Source organism: Procambarus clarkii, chromosome 43 (assembly GCF_040958095.1).
Source record: "Procambarus clarkii isolate CNS0578487 chromosome 43, FALCON_Pclarkii_2.0, whole genome shotgun sequence".
Classification (NCBI taxonomy): domain Eukaryota; kingdom Metazoa; phylum Arthropoda; class Malacostraca; order Decapoda; family Cambaridae; genus Procambarus; species Procambarus clarkii.
The window spans coordinates 5,019,316-5,039,693 of record NC_091192.1 but is presented as its reverse complement, the minus strand read 5'-3'; the positions used below and the strand labels follow the sequence as shown (position 1 = coordinate 5,039,693).

At 44.4% G+C, this 20,378-nt stretch overlaps 2 protein-coding genes across 2 annotated transcripts in view; one reads left to right on the top strand and one right to left on the bottom strand.

The window, feature by feature from the left end:
- Positions 1-20,378, bottom strand: part of LOC123756003 (uncharacterized) — a 490,424-nt gene that overhangs the window by 420,324 nt on the left and 49,722 nt on the right. The window lies entirely within an intron of this gene.
- Positions 14,709-15,296, top strand: LOC138350066 (uncharacterized). Its single transcript, XM_069300347.1, has one exon. It carries the CDS (start codon positions 14,709-14,711, stop codon positions 15,294-15,296), a length of 588 nt encoding a protein of 195 aa, XP_069156448.1.

Sequence of the window (20,378 nt, the reverse complement as noted above, 5' to 3'; positions counted from 1 at the left end):
TTACTAAACAATAGAGATTTTATACAAAATTTGACAATATCCTGAGTTGCTTTACAATTTATTTAAATATTTTAGTTTTGTTTTATTATTTTTATAAAACTGTAAAATCAATATAGGTATAGGTTCAGTACTAATTGTAATATCTTAACATACTAAGAAGGTTAGGTTAGGTTGTGGTTTTCTATTCAGCATTTCAAGGTAAACTCATATAGTCACAATAAATTAGTATGTCACATATGTACTTATTAATAAGCAAGATATTGACTATAAGCAAGTGCGAGAACGGGTTGCAGAAGGTACCAAACCACAAACATCAGAAGGTGAAGAAACGACAACGTTTTGGTTTGTCCTGGACCATTGTCATGTGTGCTCGACTTGATAAAGGTCCAGGACGGACCGAAACGTCGTCGTTTCTCCATCTTCTGGCGTGTGGTTTGGTCCACCGGACGATCTTGTTGACTTATTCTGCTAAGCAACACCTCGGAGGTCAGTTTGACAAGTCTTGGTTCGGTGACCATTTGTCCGCACTTGGCGCCACTGGTTAAGCTCGCTCCTTATATTTCCCCAGAGAGGCCTCATATCTTCTCCGGGAGGCCTCATATCTGCCCCGAGAGGCCTCATATCTGCCCCGAGAGGCCTCATATCTGCCCCGAGAGGCCTCATATCTCTCCCGGGAGGCCTCATATCCTCCCCGGGAGGCTTCATATCAGTAGTAGGGGATACAGCTTAGCGACAAATAGATTTTTTAGGGGCCAATTGTCACTTAGCTGTGGCGGGTTCCAGGTAAAATTTCCCATTTGTCGCTAAGTTCTTAAAAGTTTCTTATGAGGAAAATTGACCAAAAATCACTCATTCGTTCCTAAAGGATTCTTATGGAGAAATTAAAAAATATTTCAGAGTTTAGTGTTATAAAAATATTTCATAATTTTTAGTTCCTGCTGTGCCCCACCCGTTTGAGCCCGATTTTTTTCAGAGTTTAAGACCGAAAATATTTCAAAAGCCCATTTTCAGAGAATATGTTCATAGAAGTTTTGTTAAAGAAAATAGACACGTTAGCAGTAAGTTTTTGTTTTATATCCATTTACTGCTGTTTCTCCAGTAAAAGACCTAAATTATTCAAAGACAATATTAGACCGAAATTGAACAGAGACCAGTTTGAAGCCAGAATTTGACAGAGTCCAGTTTGAGACTAAAATTAGTCAGAGACCATTTTAAGACCAAAAATTATCCAGACTCCAGTTGAGCACCGAAATTGTTCAAAGACCAGTTGAAGACCCAAATTTGACAGAACCCATTTAAGACCGAAATAATTTCAGAAATCACTTTAGACCAAAATATTGTCAACACCAGTTTTAGCCTAAAATTTGACAGAAGGAAACTATCAGGGTAAAGCACCAAGCCATTACGACTATATATCACTTGAAAGGGATTAGGATAAGGATTTGGGATGGGATGGGGGGAAGAAATGGTGCCCAACCACTTGGACGGTCAGGGATTGAACGCCGACCTGCATGAAGCGAAAAATATAATAATTTAGTTACTGAGCTCAAGCTCCTGTTTGCCAGCCTACTTTACTCGTACAACTTCTTTTCTATTAGTCCAATCTCTCTGAAATTTAACACTGCTGTATTTCAGACATAATAAAATATATCAAAGCAATGACCAAGCTCCAGCTCTTGTCCTCTGCCTTAGTTTTACTCATACAAATACTGTAATATCCGACCAACTTCCCTGAAATTTAAACCACGCAGTATTTTAGACATAATAAATTATAACAATTTAGTTACCGTGTTCTAGCTCATATCTCCCACCTTAGTTCCCTCTCGTATCTTCTTTTGTATCTAACCAAATCCCCTGAGATTTAAAACAGTTATTTCACATGTAGTAAATAAGATAAACACAGTTGCCAAGTTTCAGCTCTTGTCCTCCACCTTAGTTCGCTCCTGTAAGTTAATTATTACCACTCCAAATCCCTTGAGATTTGAAAACCCATTACATTTCAGACCCTGTAAAATAAATCAAGACAATAACCGAGCTCCAACTCCCGTCCTCCGCCTTAGTTCAATGTTCATTGAACTTAATTATTTCAGATCAAGATGCTCTCCAGTCTATTACCTTATCAAAGTAAACATATCTGATCCTTCAATACCCTTTGTTTACTCAGCTATGTAAATAATCATTCACATGCTAATAATCACACGGTCATATCACATCTTATCTCTCCCTCCTCCCTTCCACCATGCCCTCAGACCCGTCTGCTCTCTTATCTCCCCCCCCTCTCTTATCTCCCCCAACTCCCTTTCACCCTTATTTTCCCCTCTCCCCCTTCATCTCGCCCATTCCCCAATTTATCCAAACCTTCAATAATCTTACTGTATTTGTATGTTCTCTCCATGTTTTTAAAATATCCTTTCAAATGTCCATTCCATATTTTTCACCTGTTTCTCCATATTCTCCATTTTCTACCAATGTCCTTTGTCATATTCACCACGTTCTCAGGATGATCTTCACAAGTTCATTGGTCATTCTTCGTATTCCCTGCGTTCTCTGACATTATTCATGTTCTCTTCAAGTTCATGTTCCCCGAATGTTCACTGTGTTATTGCATTCTCTTAAATGTTCTACTTTTTTCATGCACTTTGTTTCTTATAAACCAATTAGTTCTTCTGTTCAGTAAAAAAAATTTAAAAATATTTTCAACAGCAACATTACTAATTCTCCACAAGTTACTACAGAGTTTTATTTATTTAATCAGTTAGTCATCAACTTTATTTCCCAAAACTATGTCAATGTAATACTCTTTATCAACTTATTATTTCCTACCAGCACTGTTTATAAACAAATTTTCACTTTATACTGTAACAAACATATCAAGACAAACTTTTCTTGTCATTTCTTAACTGTAATTATTTGTCAGTTTACTGAAAATAGCCACGAGTATCATATTTTCTTCTCCTTTTAACTAAAATATTTGTCAATCAACTGAAAATAGCCACGTTTATCACCATTCATATCATTTTTAACTAAAAGTATTCGTCAACTAAAAAAATAGTCATGTTCGTCATTTTTACCTAAAATTATTTATCAATCAACGGATAATAGTTACGTTCATCATTTGTTAACTAAAATAACACTTTTCGCAACTAAATGAGATATGAAGCCTCCCCCGGGAGGCCTCGTATCACCCCTGGGAGGCCTCGTATCACCCCCGGAGGCCTCGTATCTCCCCCCGGAGGCCTCGTATCTCCCCTGGGAGGCCTCGTATCACCCCCGGAGGCCTCGTATCTCCCCCCGGAGGCCTCGTATCTCCCCCGGAGGCCTCGTATCTCCCCCGGAGGCCTCGTATCTCCCCCGGAGGCCTTGTATCTCCCCCGGAGGCCTCGTATCACCCCCGGAGGCCTCGTATCTCCCCCGGAGGCCTCGTATCTCCCCCGGAGACCTCGTATCTCCCCCGGAGGCCTCGTATCACCCCCGGAGGCCTCGTATCTCCCCCGGAGGCCTCGTATCTCCCCCGGAGGCCTCGTATCTCCCCCGGAGGCCTCGTATCTCCCCCGAGAGGCCTCGTATCTCCCCCGGAGGCCTTGTATCTCCCCCGCAAGGCCTCGTATCTCCCCCGGGAGGCCTTGTATCTCCCCCGGAAGGCCTCGTATCTCCCTCGGGAGGCCTCGTATCTCCCCCGGGAGGCCTCGTATCTCCCCCGGGAGGCCTCGTATCTCCCCCGGGAAGCCTCGTATCTCCCCCGGGAGGCCTCGTATCACCCCCAGGAGGCCTCGTATCTCCCCCGGAGGCCTCGTATCTCCCCCGGAGGCCCTCATATCACCCTCCTCGTGATGGCCATAAGCACTGCCAACATCTGGCACCAGTGCTTCTCGCCCTGCTCCTGCAGAACCCGACATAAAACAAAAGACATCGTAAAAGATTCGTCGCTGTAACTTGTTTCAATATTGGGAGCATCTGGAACAAGCCGCCGGCTTCCTGTCCTTGTCAAGGTCACAATATATGACATGACACATACTAATAATATCTCACAGAGTCTCACTAATTAAATAACATTAAATAACAAATTAATAACAGTCTCTGCCTATAGGCCTATTTGATTTTGTCTTCTTATACCCCAATGTCTGCCTGAAGGAGTTATGTCTGCTTATAGTCTTACGTCTGCCTATGGGGTCTAATTGAGGGTTTGTGTCTGCCTTGAGGAGGCCGACACAAGATCTCTGTAGTACAGTCAGTTCGTTCTTGTCGCACAATCGAAAATTTCTGGTTCGAATCCTGGGTGGAACAGAAATGGTTGGACATATTCTCTTTTACCTAATGCCTCTGTTCGCCTAGCAGTAAGTAGGTTCTCTACAGTTAGTCAGCTTGTTGTGGGGTTAAATCTGAGACGGGGTCGGTAATTTGACCTGAGGGGGGGGCGACGATATAAGCCTAACGTGTATGAATACACTCTAGATCCTGTCCCCCGACACAATGAATTATTATCATAGGACTATAACTGCCTATTGACCTATGTCTGCCTATAGGGTTATATCTGCTTATAAGCCTCTGCTTATAAGACTAAGTCTGGCTATAGATCATCTCTTGCTCTCTGTACAGTCTCTGTAAGAATGACTTTAATTGCTCTTTTGAAAATGATACTATGACCTGTTTCCTGTTTATGTTCCTCTTCAGTTCTTATTCCAGACTTTAATTAACACTTCATTAGACTGTAAATGAAAGTCCGTCTCTGACTTTCATTGATAGAGATGGGTAGATGAACGTCTCTGTTGAGACCTTCATCTGTTGGTGAGTCTGCCTCTGTTGAGATCATCTGTTGGTGAGTCTGCCTCTGTTGAGATCATCTGTTGGTGAGTCTGCCTCTGTTGAGATCATCTGTTGGTGAGTCTGCCTCTGTTGAGATCATCTGTTAGTGAGTCAGCCTCTGTTGAGATCATCTGTTAGTGAGTCAGCCTCTGTTGAGATCATCTGTTGGTGAGTCAGCCTCTGTTGAGATCATCTGTTGGTGAGTCTGCCTCTGTTGAGATCACCTGTTGGTGAGTCTGCCTCTGTTGAGATCATCTGTTGGTGAGTCTGCCTCTGTTGAGATCACCTGTTGGTGAGTCTGCCTCTGTTGAGATCACCTGTTGGTGAGTCTGCCTCTGTTGAGATCATCTGTTGGTGAGTCAGTCTCTGTTGAGATCATCTGTTGGTGAGTCTGCCTCTGTTGAGATCATCTGTTGGTGACTCAGTCTCTGTTGAGATCATCTGTTGGTGAGTCTGCCTCTGTTGAGATCATCTGTTAGTGAGTCAGCCTCTGTTGAGATCACCTGTTGGTGAGTCTGTCTCTGTTGAGATCATCTGTTAGTGAGTCAGCCTCTGTTGAGATCACCTGTTGGTGAGTCAGCCTCTGTTGAGATCACCTGTTGGTGAGTCAGCCTCTGTTGAGATCACCTGTTGATTATCGAGCGTCAATAAGATGGAATATCTCTGTGTATGTATCTCTTTCCAGACGATTTTTGGCACTGCCAGGCAGCTATATATTAAAAAAAATCTTTTCAAAATCCACTTTATTTTCTTATAGTGACATACACCATTATTCACTGATCTTAGGAAAATTAGCAAAAAAATTTTCACGACCTTAATTTTGTTAAGGATATCAAAAAATCAGGCCACTTTCCCAAGCTTTCTCTGGTTTCTCCGGCCACGTCCCTTTCACGGAGAAAGAAAGTTGGGTAAATATTCAATTTTTTAGTATTTCAAACCACCACACTACACTCACTGGAGACAATCCAATGGTAATTGTTTTTATTTTTATTTATAAGAGACAGATACGAACAGACAGAGATATACACAGAGACAGAGACAGAGAGAGAGGGCACAGACACAGTTGATGGAAAGATGGACTGATAGATGAATATATGGATTGATGGATAATGGACTGATTGATGGATGGATAAATGGACAGATGGGCTAATAGATAGATGGACTAATAGGTAGATGGATAGTTGGATGGATAGATGGTTAGATGGAAGGATAGATGGACAGACATCGAGTAGATGAATAGATGGATATTAATGGGTAAACGGATAGATTGCGAGATAGTGATGGATAGTTGGATATATGGATAGATCGATGGATGGACAGATGAAAATATAGGTAGATGAAGAGATGAATGCATTAATGGGGAGACGGACAGTTGGATAAATAGATGGACATAAGGATAGGTGTATAGATAGATGGACATAAGGATAGGTATATAGATAGATGGACAGATGGAAAGATGGATGAATTTTCCTATGGATGGATGGATAGAAAAATGTATAGACAGATTGATCGATGGATAGATGGATAGTTAGATGTATATAGATGGGTAGATGGTTGGATAAATGGATGGAAAAAAGAGGGATAGATGGATGAAAACATGGATGGATGGAGATGGATAGATAGACCGACATATAGTTGGATGGACAGATTGAAGACAGAGAAACCCGGGCCACGCCGGGTACCCCTCCTATTAGTGATATTAAATTTTTCCCATAACAGATGTGTAAGTTAAATATGAATTGTCTGCGTCAGTTGATTAAACACACTTGATTCTCGTAAAGGTTTTGTTGGGCGAGGCTGTGTTGGTCGCCTGCCACACCTGCCTCCTGGCTCATATTCTGGCAAGTTATACTCCTTATATGTGTACACACACACACACACACACACACACACACACACACACACACATACACACACACACACACACACACACACACACACACACACACACACACACACACACACAGGTCAAGCGAGATGGTAAGACAACAGAACAAAGCTGGAGGAGAGGGACTGAACAAGTCACACATGGAGATGATTGCTAAGACATGGAAAGAAATCAGTGGGGAATTGAAGGACCTGAGGGAAAATATATGTAAGCTGCAGATAGAACTAAGTGCAGCACAAGAGGAGATCAAAAGCCTAAAAACAGGCCCTTCTCAGACTCTGGCCCAGGCAACCAACCCCCAGGTGCCAGGATATGTAGCAATGGCAGGGACCCCTACAATTGGTCCAACCTTTGCTGAAATACTGAAGAGCCCAGATGCTATGTGCACAGTCAAGGAAGTTGTAATGAAAGCAATAACCTCACAGGAGGCAGTGTTACGGACCCGAATCCAGCGTCCGAGCACGGAGCAGTGACGACCGCGCCATCTGTGGGTCAGCTCCCGAAACCCCCTCCAAATGGACGACGACACCTGGTGAGGACGAGGTGTACTGGCCACAAGGGCCAGTTTCCAGTCCTGTTCAGCTCACAACACAGCCGCTGCTGACCTCTGGTGAGGTGGTGCTCAGACAACAACGCCATCTATGGAGTGGTTACGTCGGCGTTTGGGTCTGAGCCTGTAAGTGAGGTGCTTTAGTGTGTCCCTGTTATTGATGACGTGTCTGCTTACAGAGTCGACCTGGGACTGCTGTAATGGAAGTTGAGTCAGTCTACCCAATGCAGCCGTCTCGACACCAAGTGTTTTGCTGCAGCAGCTGTGAGTCGCCTCCCGGATGAACACTGTGGTGTTACCCTGCCTGTAAAGCGGCAGTTGAGGATTGTCATACCCGGGACTGACTGGTGGAGACGATTAACCACTGGGGTATTGTGGACAGGAGAGTGATCTGTGGTATCACACGAGGCTCCTGACTAGGGCGCTACCCTAGTATCGCTCGTGGAGTGGCCTGACCAGCGTTGCTGATCCAGAACCTGCCAGCTGTTCTGCTGGACTTGTGGTTGACGGCCTCCACGGCGGTGCCCCCAGTGGAACTGTGTTTTGGCTGGCCTGTGGCCGGGGTAGACTCAGCTTTTCGAAGGATTCGTCGTGAGGCCACGAGAGCACCGAGAACTTGGCATCGAGAGGATCCAGAGTCTTCAGAAGAAGACAACAGTGTAGTAGTGTTTATACTCCCCCCCCCCCCTGTGTAATCGTTTATATATATTTATTGGTGACGGTGATCATTATATAATATTAAGTTTTTGCCTTTCTTTCCCTTCCCCTTTTATTTTACTTGCGTTACGGATCTCATCCCTTGAAAGCCACTACTGGCTTTGGGCCGGATACCCTTCCTCTAACATCATCAGAGTAAGAACCCAGTTGCGACCCGAGAGGGCCGTAACAGGCAGCTAGATGCACAAGCCAGCTAATGGAATGGAAAAGAGCTGTAGTAGTGCTAGGTGTGAAGGAACAAGTGGGTTCCACAAGGGAGGAATGGAGGACTAAAGACAAAGCTGCATTGGCAGGGATATTAAAGAAGATAGGAATGGAAGGGGGCTGAACGAGACATAGAACAGTTTTTCCGGATTGGCTAGTACAACAGAGACAAAAAGAGAGTACTCAAGGTAGTATTCAAGAGCGAGGTCATCAAAATGGACATCCTAGTAAAGAAGAGCAAACTGAGATATGCAAGAAATAACAAAGAGGTATATCTTCAGAAGGACATGACCAGGGACGAGATAGTAAGGGCAGCAGATGCAAAGAAAAGGCGCAGGGAGAGGGATGTGAGACAGGGAACCTCACCTTCCAACCCAGCAATCCCAGAGGGGAGTGGGGAACCCCAATGAAGCAACTCAGGAACCCCAGAGGGGACTGTCAGACCCCAGCCCACCACCCAATAGGGCCCCCCTAACCCCCAGCACAAACCCTTCCTTGCCCCTGCACAGTGTCCATCATATCACCCAAATCCTCCCTCTCCCCTTATCCCAAGTATCCCCTGCTTTCCTAGCCCCTGGTCTTCTTCCTGCCCCTGGCAGGCCAAGGCAAGACCTAAGCCCTCCATCCCCCACTCCACCTCCCCCTAAACCACTGTCAACTACACCACAGGAGGGCGTGCCCTCTCCCCAAGCAATCCTCGCCCCCTCACCCCCAGGACTTCTTCCTGACCCAAGCAGGTTTGAGCAAGTCCTAAGCCCTCCATCCCCCACTCTACCTCTCCCTGAAACCCTGGCAACTACTTCACAGGAGGATGAGCCTACCCAAGTAGCAATGACAATGACTTTGACTAGGACCTGCCTTACCCTACAGAGTTCTTCATCGACTTGCTTCCATCCTGAGCTGTGGCTGAGAGCACGGTCGACATAAGCGTGAAAAACACTCCTCTTGTACCTATCTGGGCAGTCACTGTTGGCATTGAGGCACATTCCTATGTTTGTCTTGTGATGAAAAAAAAGGAGTGTAGGTGTTCGGCAGTCCTCCTAATGGCTGGTGCCAATGCCAATCACATTTACAAAAAAAGTTGACTGCTTGGCTGTTGCCTTCTGTGGTGAAGTAAGGGAAAACACGCAAAACAAATAGTAGGAACAATGAAACTTTAATAAACTTGAAAATAAATTATGAACAAAGACAATCCATTGGCTATGTACAGAGCAAACAAACAAGATTATAAAGTTAAAAAATAACATAAAATAAAACAGTGGTGACGTTACTCTATATATTTATATATATATATATATATATATATATATATATATATATATATATATATATATATATATATATATATATATATATATATATATATATATGTCGTACCTAATAGCCAGAACGGACTTCTCAGCCTACTATTCAAGGCCCGATTTGCCTAATAAGCCAAGTTTTCATTAATTAATTGTTTTTCGAGTACCTAACCTACCTAACCAAACCTAACCTAACTTTTTCGGCTACCTCACCTAACCTAACCTAAAAAGATAGGTTAGGTTAGGTTAGGTAGGGTTGGTTAGGTTTGGTCATATATCTACGTTAATTTTATCTCCAATAAAAAAATATTGACCTCATACATAATGAAATGGGTAGCTTTATCATCTCATAAGAAAAAAAATTGAGAAAATATAATAATTCAGGAAAACTTGGCTTATTAGGCAAATCGGGCCTTGCATAGTAGGCCGAGAAGTGCGTTCTGGCTACTAGGTACGACATATATATATATATATATATATATGTCGTACCTAGTAGCCAGAACTCACTTCTCAGCCTACTATTCAAGGCCCAATTTGCCTAATAAGCCAAGTTTTCCTGAATTAATATATTTACTATAATTTTTTTCTTATGAAATGATAAAGCTACCCTTTTCACTATGTATGAGGTCAATTTTTTTTTATTGGAGTTAAAATTAACGTAGATATATGACCGAACCTAACCAACCCTACCTAACCTAACCTAACCTATATATATAGGTAAGGTTAGGTTAGGTAGCCAAAAAAAGCTAGGTTAGGTTAGGTTAGGTAGGTTAGGTAGACGAAAAAACATTAATTCATGAAAACTTGGCTTATTAGGCAAATCGGGCCTTGCATAGTAAGCTGAGAAGTGAGTTCTGGCTACTAGGTACGACATATATATATATATATATATATATATATATATATATATATATATATATATATATATATATGTCGTACCTAATAGCCAGAACGCACTTGTCAGCCTACTATGCAAGGCCCGATTTGCCTAATAAGCCAAGTTTTCTTGAATTAATAAATTTTCTCTATTTTTTTCGTATGAAATGATAAAGCTACCCATTTCATTATGTATGAGGTCAATTTTTTTTTATTGGAGTTAAAATTAACGTAGATATATGACTAAACCTAACCATCCCTACCTAACCTAACCTAACCTATCTTTATAGGTTAGGTTCGGTTAGGTAGCCGAAAAAGCTAGGTTAGGTTAGGTTAGGTAGGTTAGGTAAACGAAAAAACATTAATTCATAAAAACTTGGCTTATTAGGCAAATCGGGCCTTGCATAGTAGGCTCAGAAGTGCGTTCTGGCTACTAGGTACGACATATATATATATATATATATATATATATATGCGGAAAATCCACAGAGAAATATGAAATGAGGTTCTCTGTGGATTTTCCGCATAAAATGATCAGTGTTTTGTGATCGTCACAAAACGATATATATATATATATATATATATATATGTCGTACCTAGTAGCCAGAACGCACTTCTCAGCCTACTATGCAAGGCCCAATTTGCCTAATAAGCCAAGTTTTCCTAAATTAATATATTTTCTCTATTTTTTTTCTTATGAAATGATAAAGCTACCCATTTCATTATGTATGAGGTCATTTTTTTTTATTGGAGTTAAAATTAACGTAGATATATGACCGAACCTAACCAACCGTACCTAACCTAACCTAACCTATCTCTATAGGTTAGGTTCGGTTAGGTAGCCGAAAAAGTTAGGTTAGGTTAGGTTAGGTAGGTTAGGTAGTCGAAAAACAATTAATTCATGAAAACTTGGCTTATTAGGCAAATCGAGCCTTGCATAGTAGGCATAGAAGTGAGTTCTGGCTACTAGGTACGACATATATATATATATATATATATATATATATGTCGTACCTAGTAGCCAGAACGCACTTCTCAGCCTACTATGCAAGGCCCGATTTGCCTAATAAGCCAAGTTTTCCTGAATTAATATATTTTCTCTATTTTTTTTCTTATGAAATGATAAAGCTACCCATTTCATTATGTATGAGGTCAATTTTTTTTTATTGGAGTTAAAATTAACGTAGATATATGACCGAACCTAACCAACCCTACCTAACCTAACCTAACCTATCTTTATTGGTTAGGTTAGGTTAGGTAGCCGAGAAAGTTAGGTTAGGTTAGGTTAGGTAGGTTAGGTAGTCGAAAAACAATTCATTCATGAAAACTTGGCTTATTAGGCAAATCGGGCCTTGCATACTAGGCTGAGAAGTGAGTTCTGGCTATTAGGTACGACATATATATATATATATATATATATATATATATATATATATATATATATATATATATATATATATATATATATACATACACATACACACACACACACACACACACACACACACACACACACACACACACACACACACACACACACACACACACACACACACACACACACACACACACACACACACACACACACACACAAAGGTCTTAAAGGTTTGAATATGGTAGAGGCTAATGGAAACAGAGAAGGTTTTCATGCTGGGTGGCTACAAGAAGGAAAGGAAACAACTGATAATGTTAGTGCTCATGTCCGAGACAACAAAAGAGTAAATCCTGTCCAGGAAGAGTAAACTTATGAGACTAGGGGAATAGAAGGACGATTTTTTTATTTTTGCAGCGGGACATGACGAGGGAAGAGAGAAGGAAGGCGGCAGAAGCAAGGAGAAGATGCATGGGAAGGGATAGGAACGGGGGAGCTACAGGAAAGGGAGGGAACGGCGGGAGTGGAAATCCCCCCCACCAGCAGGCCAATATTCCCAGGAAGGAATGTAACAGAAGCCTCCCACAATCCCACTCCATGACCATTCTCCCCCATTCACCTGCACCTCCCCAACCGGTAGAGACCCCCTCCAGACCATGCCCCGCCCTGCTGCCCGACCCAAGGTCCCCCTTGCCCTCCTTATTCCCCAATTCTTTCCTGCACCCCAGGACCTCCCTGTTCCCCCACCCCAAGCTTTCCTTCATACCCCCACTCACTCCCTCTCAGCCCCCAACCCCAGGCTTCCCTTCACTCCCAACTCCTGACCTCCTGCCTCCCCCCCACCCCAGTCGCTCCTTCATTCCCACCCCCCCCCCCCCCCGACCACCCTCCCCCATCACATAGCCCCCCCCCCAGTTCCTCCATCCCATGGCCTAATTGACCCCCAACCCCAGACTTCCAGCTACACCACCCTAGACCCTCCTAGCCTCCACGTACCAGATCCACAAGCCCCCCCCCCCCTCACACCCCTGATCCCCCAGGTCCTCCTTCCTAGACCCGCCCATCCCGGACCCTCCCTGGCTGTCACCTTGGGCTCTGCGAGAATTGCGCACCTGAGCTAAGCATTTCATTTCAATTGATTTATCAGACATGATTATGCACAGGAATCTCAGCAAATATATGGAAAAAACAAACATAATTCCAATCTACAAAAGTGATAGCAAAGAATTCCCTCTAAATTTCAAACCTGAATTGTTGACACGCGAGGTGGTCAAAACACAAGAAAAATAGTTAAAAATCAAATTGGTAGAATAGAGAGAAATGATACAATAACAGACAGACAGTATGGCTCTCAAACAGGTAGATCTTGTGTAGCAAATCTACTTAGTACATATGATAACGCATGATAAATTTTACAGAAAAGAAATGGTTGGAATAATTTTTGGGGGGCCCAAAAATGGCTTTTAACAGAGTCACACATAAGAGTTTGTTCTAGAAACTGGAACATGCTGCAGGGGTGACAGGCAGACTGCTGACACTGACGAAATGTTTTCTAAATGACAAAAAGATGAGGACGGTAATTAGAGGCAATATATCAGACTTTAGAAGACCAATTACAAGCAGGACGTGGAAGAGGAGAAAATAGGCTACACACAACCTCCATATTATGTGGAAAGATATTAAAGAACTGTGATAAGAGTTAGAACTGAGATGAACCTCCCTTCATATAAGGGAGGTTCTCAATAGTGGGCATTCACCAGAGGACCACATGAAGAACATTGAGCGAGGACCATGCGCTATGTTTTCCATCTTCGGAATCATTTTGAAATACACGGATGGTGAAGTATTAATGAAACTGCTCACAACCTTTGACGAAAGTAATGGCTTGAGAAAGTAAACAACAAGAGCTACGAGGAGAGACTACAGGTGCTAAGTTTGCCAAATCTAGAATATAGAAGAAAGAGGTGTGATGATCACTACGTAATTTTTTTACGTAGTGAAAAGGAATTTTCACTACGGAATAAAGTAGTGCGGAACTACGGAATTTTCCTCTACTCATAAAGGAATGAGTAGAGGAATTTTTGAAACCCTAAGTTCAAGCTAACAAAACAGAGGTGCAGAAAAAATGTTAAACAGTTATCTTTTGCAAACTGTGTGTTAGAGGGTTGTAGTGTAGCTCTCATGTAACTACACTTAGGTAATTACAGAAAACTTCAGAAGCCGGCATGGCAAAATTACTGAAGTTACACTAGATGCTCGATTGTAACGAGGCGGGTCTAGGAGCTAGTCCTCCCTGACCGAAGGAATCAGGAACATGACTCCCGAGCCCACACCCACAGGTGCTCTCTCTCACACACGATATAATCATCGACGAGGTGGTACTTGTTGTGAAACCCAGACGAGGAGACGCTAATGGAACCTGAGTAACCAAATTATGAGATCTAAGAAACCAATTATACACTCCTCCCATCCCCCCTTCTCCTTCTCCTCCTCCTCCTCACACCCCTGCCTATCCGGTAGAGGAGGACGGAGAGTGGATTGCTTGCTCCGACGATCCCCATGACCCGTGTCTGGTGAAGCCTCTCTTCTAGTCAAAGAACAGCAGACAGACTAAGTGTATTAGTCACCTTAAGAGATTAGACCTACAGTCCTAATTTAATACATGGTCTTGTTCCCTCTGGTTTAACTGATGTTGCTGTTACGTCAAGAATGATGGGCCTAACCCTGCAGTGAGCCTCCACAGCTTCCTCACCTCCGCCTCATCCATGGCGGGAAGCTTCCTCACCTCCGCCTTATCCATGGTGGGAAGCTTCCTCACCTCCGCCTCATCCATGGTGGGAAGCTTCTTCACCTCCGCCTTATCCATGGTGGGAAGCTTCCTCACCTCCGCCTCATCCATGGTGGGAAGCTTCTTCACCTCCGCCTTATCCATGGTGGGAAGCTTCCTCACCTCCGCCTTATCCATGGTGGGAAGCTTCATCCACCTCCGCCTCATCCATGGTGGGAAGCTTCCCCACCTCCGCCTCATCCATGGTGGGAAGCTTCCCCACCTCCGCCTCATCCATGGTGGGAAGCTTCCCCACCTCAGCCTCATCCATGGTGGGAAGCTTCCCCACCTCCGCCTCATCCATGGTGGGAAGCTTCCCCACCTACGCCTCATCCATGGTGGGAAGCTTCCCCACCTCCGCCTCATCCATGGTGGGAAGCTTCCTCACCTCCGCCTCATCCATGGTGGGAAGCTTCCCCACCTACGCCTCATCCATGGTGGGAAGCTTCCCCACCTCCGCCTCATCCATGGTGGGAAGCTTCCCCACCTACGCCTCATCCATGGTGGGAAGCTTCCCCACCTCCGCCTCATCCATGGTGGGAAGCTTCCTCACCTCCGCCTCATCCATGGTGGGAAGCTTCCTCACCTCCGCCTCATCCATGGTGGGAAGCTTCCTCACCTCCGCCTCATCCATGGTGGGAAGCTTCCTCACCTCCGCCTCATCCATGGTGGGAAGCTTCCTCACCTCCGCCTCATCCATGGTGGGAAGCATACAGCACCCCACAGGAAGGTCGAGGTGGCAGGAGGCCGGTCAGTAAACAGTGTAATATCTGAGCTCCACCAGGTGTTTAATCTCCTGCCAAGAAATATAAGAAATATCGCTGAATCAACTGAGAAAGGTTTCAAGAGAGAGAGCTCTATAATCTTGGAATTATTGGATCAACCTGGTTGTAATGGCTATTTGAGCCTTAGGCCTATGAAGAGTCTCACAAACGCAATCACAATAGAAGGCTGAACACAGTTCTGGCTGCGGGAGAAGAACTCTCGAAAACATTAATAGGTAACCAATAGGTAAACACAAGGGGAAGAATTAGAACACACTACCTTATAGGGTAAGTTGAACACATTAAGGAATTATAACACACTACCTTACAGGGTGAGTAGAACACATTAGGGAAGGAATTAGAGCGCACTAGGGGGGGGGGGGAGTAGAACAAGAAGAGGAAGTAGAATACACAAAGGAGGGAGGTAAAATACACAAAGGGAGTAAGTAGAAGAAGCTAGAGGAAGTAGTATAAACTAGGGGGAGAAAGAACAACATATGAGAGGAGGAAGTAGAACAAACTAAAGTAGAAACAATAACACAATACAGAGGAAGCAAAACACAGTACATGGGTAGTAAAGCATATTAAGGGGAAATAGAACACACTAGGAGATAAAGTAGAATGCACTAGGGGGAAGTAGAACAGAGTAGGCGAAATTGTAAAACACATTAGGGGAAGAGGCAGAACACAATAAAGGAAGAAAAATAAGAACACACTAGGAAGGAAGGACACACTAGAGGAGGAAGTAGAACACACTAAGGAGCAAGTAGAACACACTAAGGAACAAGTAGAACACACTAGGGAGAAGTAGAACACACTAGGGAGAAGTAGAACACACTAGGGAGAAGTAGAACACACTAGGGAGAAGTAGAACACACTAGGGAGAAGTAGAACACACTAGGGAGAAGTAGAACACACTAAGGAGCAAGTAGAACACACTAGGGAGAAGTAGAACACACTAGGGAGAAGTAGAACACACTAGGGAGAAGTAGAACACACTAGAGGAAGTAGAGAACACTTGAGGGGGGGGGGGGAAGCCAGCACATCCTCCTGTTTTGGTAGTACTTACAGTAACGATGAGGACCATAGTACATATACCGACGTACAACGCAATTAGAAAGTAGAAATCGGTACTATTGAATTTGGAAAATCCGGAAAAAATTTATACTTATGTTGCAGAGACTAAATAATCAGAGGCCTAATATAGTACACATGTGTGCTATGCTAGGCCTTGGAATATTTAAGTTTGTTTTTTTAGCTTTTTTCGGTGATACAGCGAAGAGTACAAAGTTCTACTGCCTTATTGCTTAGTACGTCAATGTTTGTCCTCGTAGCCTGGTGGATAGCGCGCAGGACTCGTAATTCTGTGGCGTGGGTTCGATTCCCGCACGAGGCAGAAACAAATGGGCAAAGTTTCTTTCACCCTGAATGCCCCTGTTACCTAGCAGTAAATAGGTACCTGGGAGTTAGTCAGCTGTCACGGGCTGCTTCCTGGGGGTGGAGGCCTGGTCGAGGACCGGGCCGCGGGGACACTAAAGCCCCGAAATCATCTCAAGATAACCTCAAGATAGTGCATGTCTAGGGGGGCGTCGTGTATTTTCATGTCTAGGGGAATAAGGTTTTTACTTGACCCAACTGGCATTCAAGTAGGGAAAAAGCTAAGTCAGAAGATGACAAAGTTATATTTATAAACACACGAAATATTTCAAGGGATAACTTAACTCGTTACAACTCCAGGTTATTCTGAAGGAAAACTTGGCATCTTATCACCCCAACTGGCTCTGGTCTGCCTACGGCTCTTAGTCCAACACTGGAACTGTGCATACAGCCTCCACACCTGTCAGCCGGTGACACATATATAACTCCCTAGGAAACCTGGACTCCGTCAGAAACTGCTCAGTAGACTGTCAGTGAACCCTTTTTTGCAGCCCTGTTGTAGAAAGCCCTTTTTGTAACTACCTCAAGATAGTTACAAAAAGTACCATCTAAACAAGAGGATGGTTTGGAAAGAACAAGCAAAGGTAAGTAGAGAACACTTGACGGAGGAAGAACATGCAAAGGGAAAAAAACAGAACACACTAGGGGGGAAAGCTCAACACACTCGGGGAAAGTAGAACACACTCGGGGAAAGTAGAACACACTCGGGGAAAGGTGAACACACTAGGGAAAAGGAGAACACACTAGGGGAAAGTAGAACACACTAGGGGAAAGGTGAACACACTAGGGGAAAGGAGAACACACTAGGGAAAGTAGAACACACTAGGAGAAAGGAGAACACACTAGGCGAAAGTAGAACACACTAGGGGAAAGGAGAACACACTAGGCGAAAGTAGAACACACTAGGGGAAAGGAGAACACACTAGGGAAAGTAGAACACACTAGGGGGGAAAGCTCAACACACTCGGGGAAAGTAGAACACACTCGGGGAAAGTAGAACACACTAGGGGAAAGTAGAACGCACTCGGGGAAAGTAGAACACACTAGGGGAAAGGTGAACACACTAGGGGAAAGGAGAACACACTAAGGGAAAGTAGAACACACTAGGGGAAAGCTAACACACTAGGGGAAAGGAGAACACACTAGGGAAAGTAGAACACACTAGGAGAAAGGAGAACACACTAGGGGAAAGTAGAACACACTAGGGGGAAAGTAGAACACACTAGGGGAAAGGTGAACACACTAGGGGAAAGGAGAACACACTAGGGGGAAATTAGAACACACTAGGGGAAAGGTGAACACACTAGGGGAAAGGAGAACACACTAAGGGAAAGTAGAACACACTAGGGGAAAGGTGAACACACTAGGGGAAAGGAGAACACACTAGGGAAAGTAGAACACACTAGGAGAAAGGAGAACACACTAGGGGAAAGTAGAACACACTAGGGGAAAGGAGAACACACTAGGGGAAAGTAGAACACACTAGGGGAAAGCAGAACACACTAGGGGAAAGTAGAACACACTAAGGAGGAAATAAACACACTACTGGGGCAAATAGATCATTACTGGGGGAAGTAGATCATTACTAGGGGGAAGTAGATCATTACTGGGGGAAGTAGATCATTACTGGGGGAAGTAGATCATTACTTGGGGGAAGTAGATCATTACTGGGGGAAGTAGATCACTACTTGGGGGAAGTAGATCATTACTGGGGGGAACTAGAACACTGCCAGGGGGACTAGAACACTACACGAGTGCAGTAGAACACTGCCAGGGGGACTAGAACACTACACGAGTGCAGTAGAACACTACCAGGGGGAACTAGAACACTACTCGAGTGCAGTAGAACACTACCAGGGGGAACTAGAACACTACTCGAGTGCAGTAGAACACTACCAGGGGGAACTAGAACACTACTCGAGTGCAGTAGAACACTACCAGGGGGAACTAGAACACTACTCGAGTGCAGTAGAACACTACCAGGGGGAACTAGAACACTACTCGAGTGCAGTAGAACACTACCAGGGGGAACTAGAACACTACTCGAGTGCAGTAGAACACTACCAGGGGGAACTAGAACACTACTCGAGTGCAGTAGAACACTACCAGGGGAACTAGAACACTACTCGAGTGCAGTAGAACACTACCAGGGGGAACTAGAACACTACTCGAGTGCAGCAGAACACTACCAGGGGAACTAGAACACTACTCGAGTGCAGTAGAACACTACCAGGGGGAACTAGAACACTACTCGAGTGCAGTAGAACACTACCAGGGGAACTAGAACACTACTCGAGTGCAGTAGAACACTACCAGGGGGACTAGAACACTACTCGAGTGCAGTAGAACACTACCAGGGGAACTAGAACACTACTCGAGTGCAGTAGAACACTACCAGGGGGACTAGAACACTACTCGAGTGCAGCAGAACACTACCAGGGGGACTAGAACACTACACGAGTGCAGCAGAACACTACCAGGGGGACTAGAACACTACTTGAGTGCAGTAGAACACTACCAGGGGGACTAGAACACTACTTGAGTGCAGTAGAACACTACCAGGGGGACTAGAACACTACTCGAGTGCAGTAGAACACTACCAGGGGGACTAGAACACTACACGAGTGCAGCAGAACACTACCAGGGGGGACTAGAACACTACTTGAGTGCAGTAGAACACTACCAGGGGGACTAGAACACTACTTGAGTGCAGTAGAACACTACCAGGGGGACTAGAACACTACTCGAGTGCAGTAGAACACTACCAGGGGGACTAGAACACTACTCGAGTGCAGCAGAACACTACCAGGGGGGACTAGAACACTACACGAGTGCAGTAGAACACTACCAGGGGGACTAGAACACTACTCGAGTGCAGTAGAACACTACCAGGGGAACTAGAACACTACTCGAGTGCAGCAGAACACTACCAGGGGGACTAGAACACTACTTGAGTGCAGTAGAACACTACCAGGGGGACTAGAACACTACTTGAGTGCAGTAGAACACTACCAGGGGGACTAGAACACTACTCGAGTGCAGTAGAACACTACCAGGGGGACTAGAACACTACTCGAGTGCAGTAGAACACTACCAGGGGGACTAGAACACTACTTGAGTGCAGTAGAACACTACCAGGGGGACTAGAACACTACTTGAGTGCAGTAGAACACTACCAGGGGGACTAGAACACTACACAAGTGCAGTAGAACACTACCAGGGGGACTACAACACTACACGAGTGCAGTAGAACACTACCAGGGGGACTAGAACACTACTCGAGTGCAGTAGAACACTACCAGGGGGACTAGAACACTACTCGAGTGCAGCAGAACACTACCAGGGGGACTAGAACACTACTTGAGTGCAGTAGAACACTACCAGGGGGACTAGAACACTACTCGAGTGCAGTAGAACACTACCAGGGGGACTAGAACACTACACGAGTGCAGTAGAACACTACCAGGGGGACTAGAACACTACACGAGTGCAGCAGAACACTACCAGGGGGACTAGAACACTACACGAGTGCAGCAGAACACTACCAGGGGAAAAGTAGTGAGAGCTAACTCCATACACAAATTAAATATAAATACAGAAAAACACCTGTTGGTTTGCGGATGCAATAATACCGGTCGA

Coding starts and splice junctions, on each gene's coding strand:
- LOC138350066 (XM_069300347.1), top strand. CDS start 14,709: ATGGTGGGAAGCTTCCCCACCTCCGCCTCATCCATGGTGGGAAGCTTC.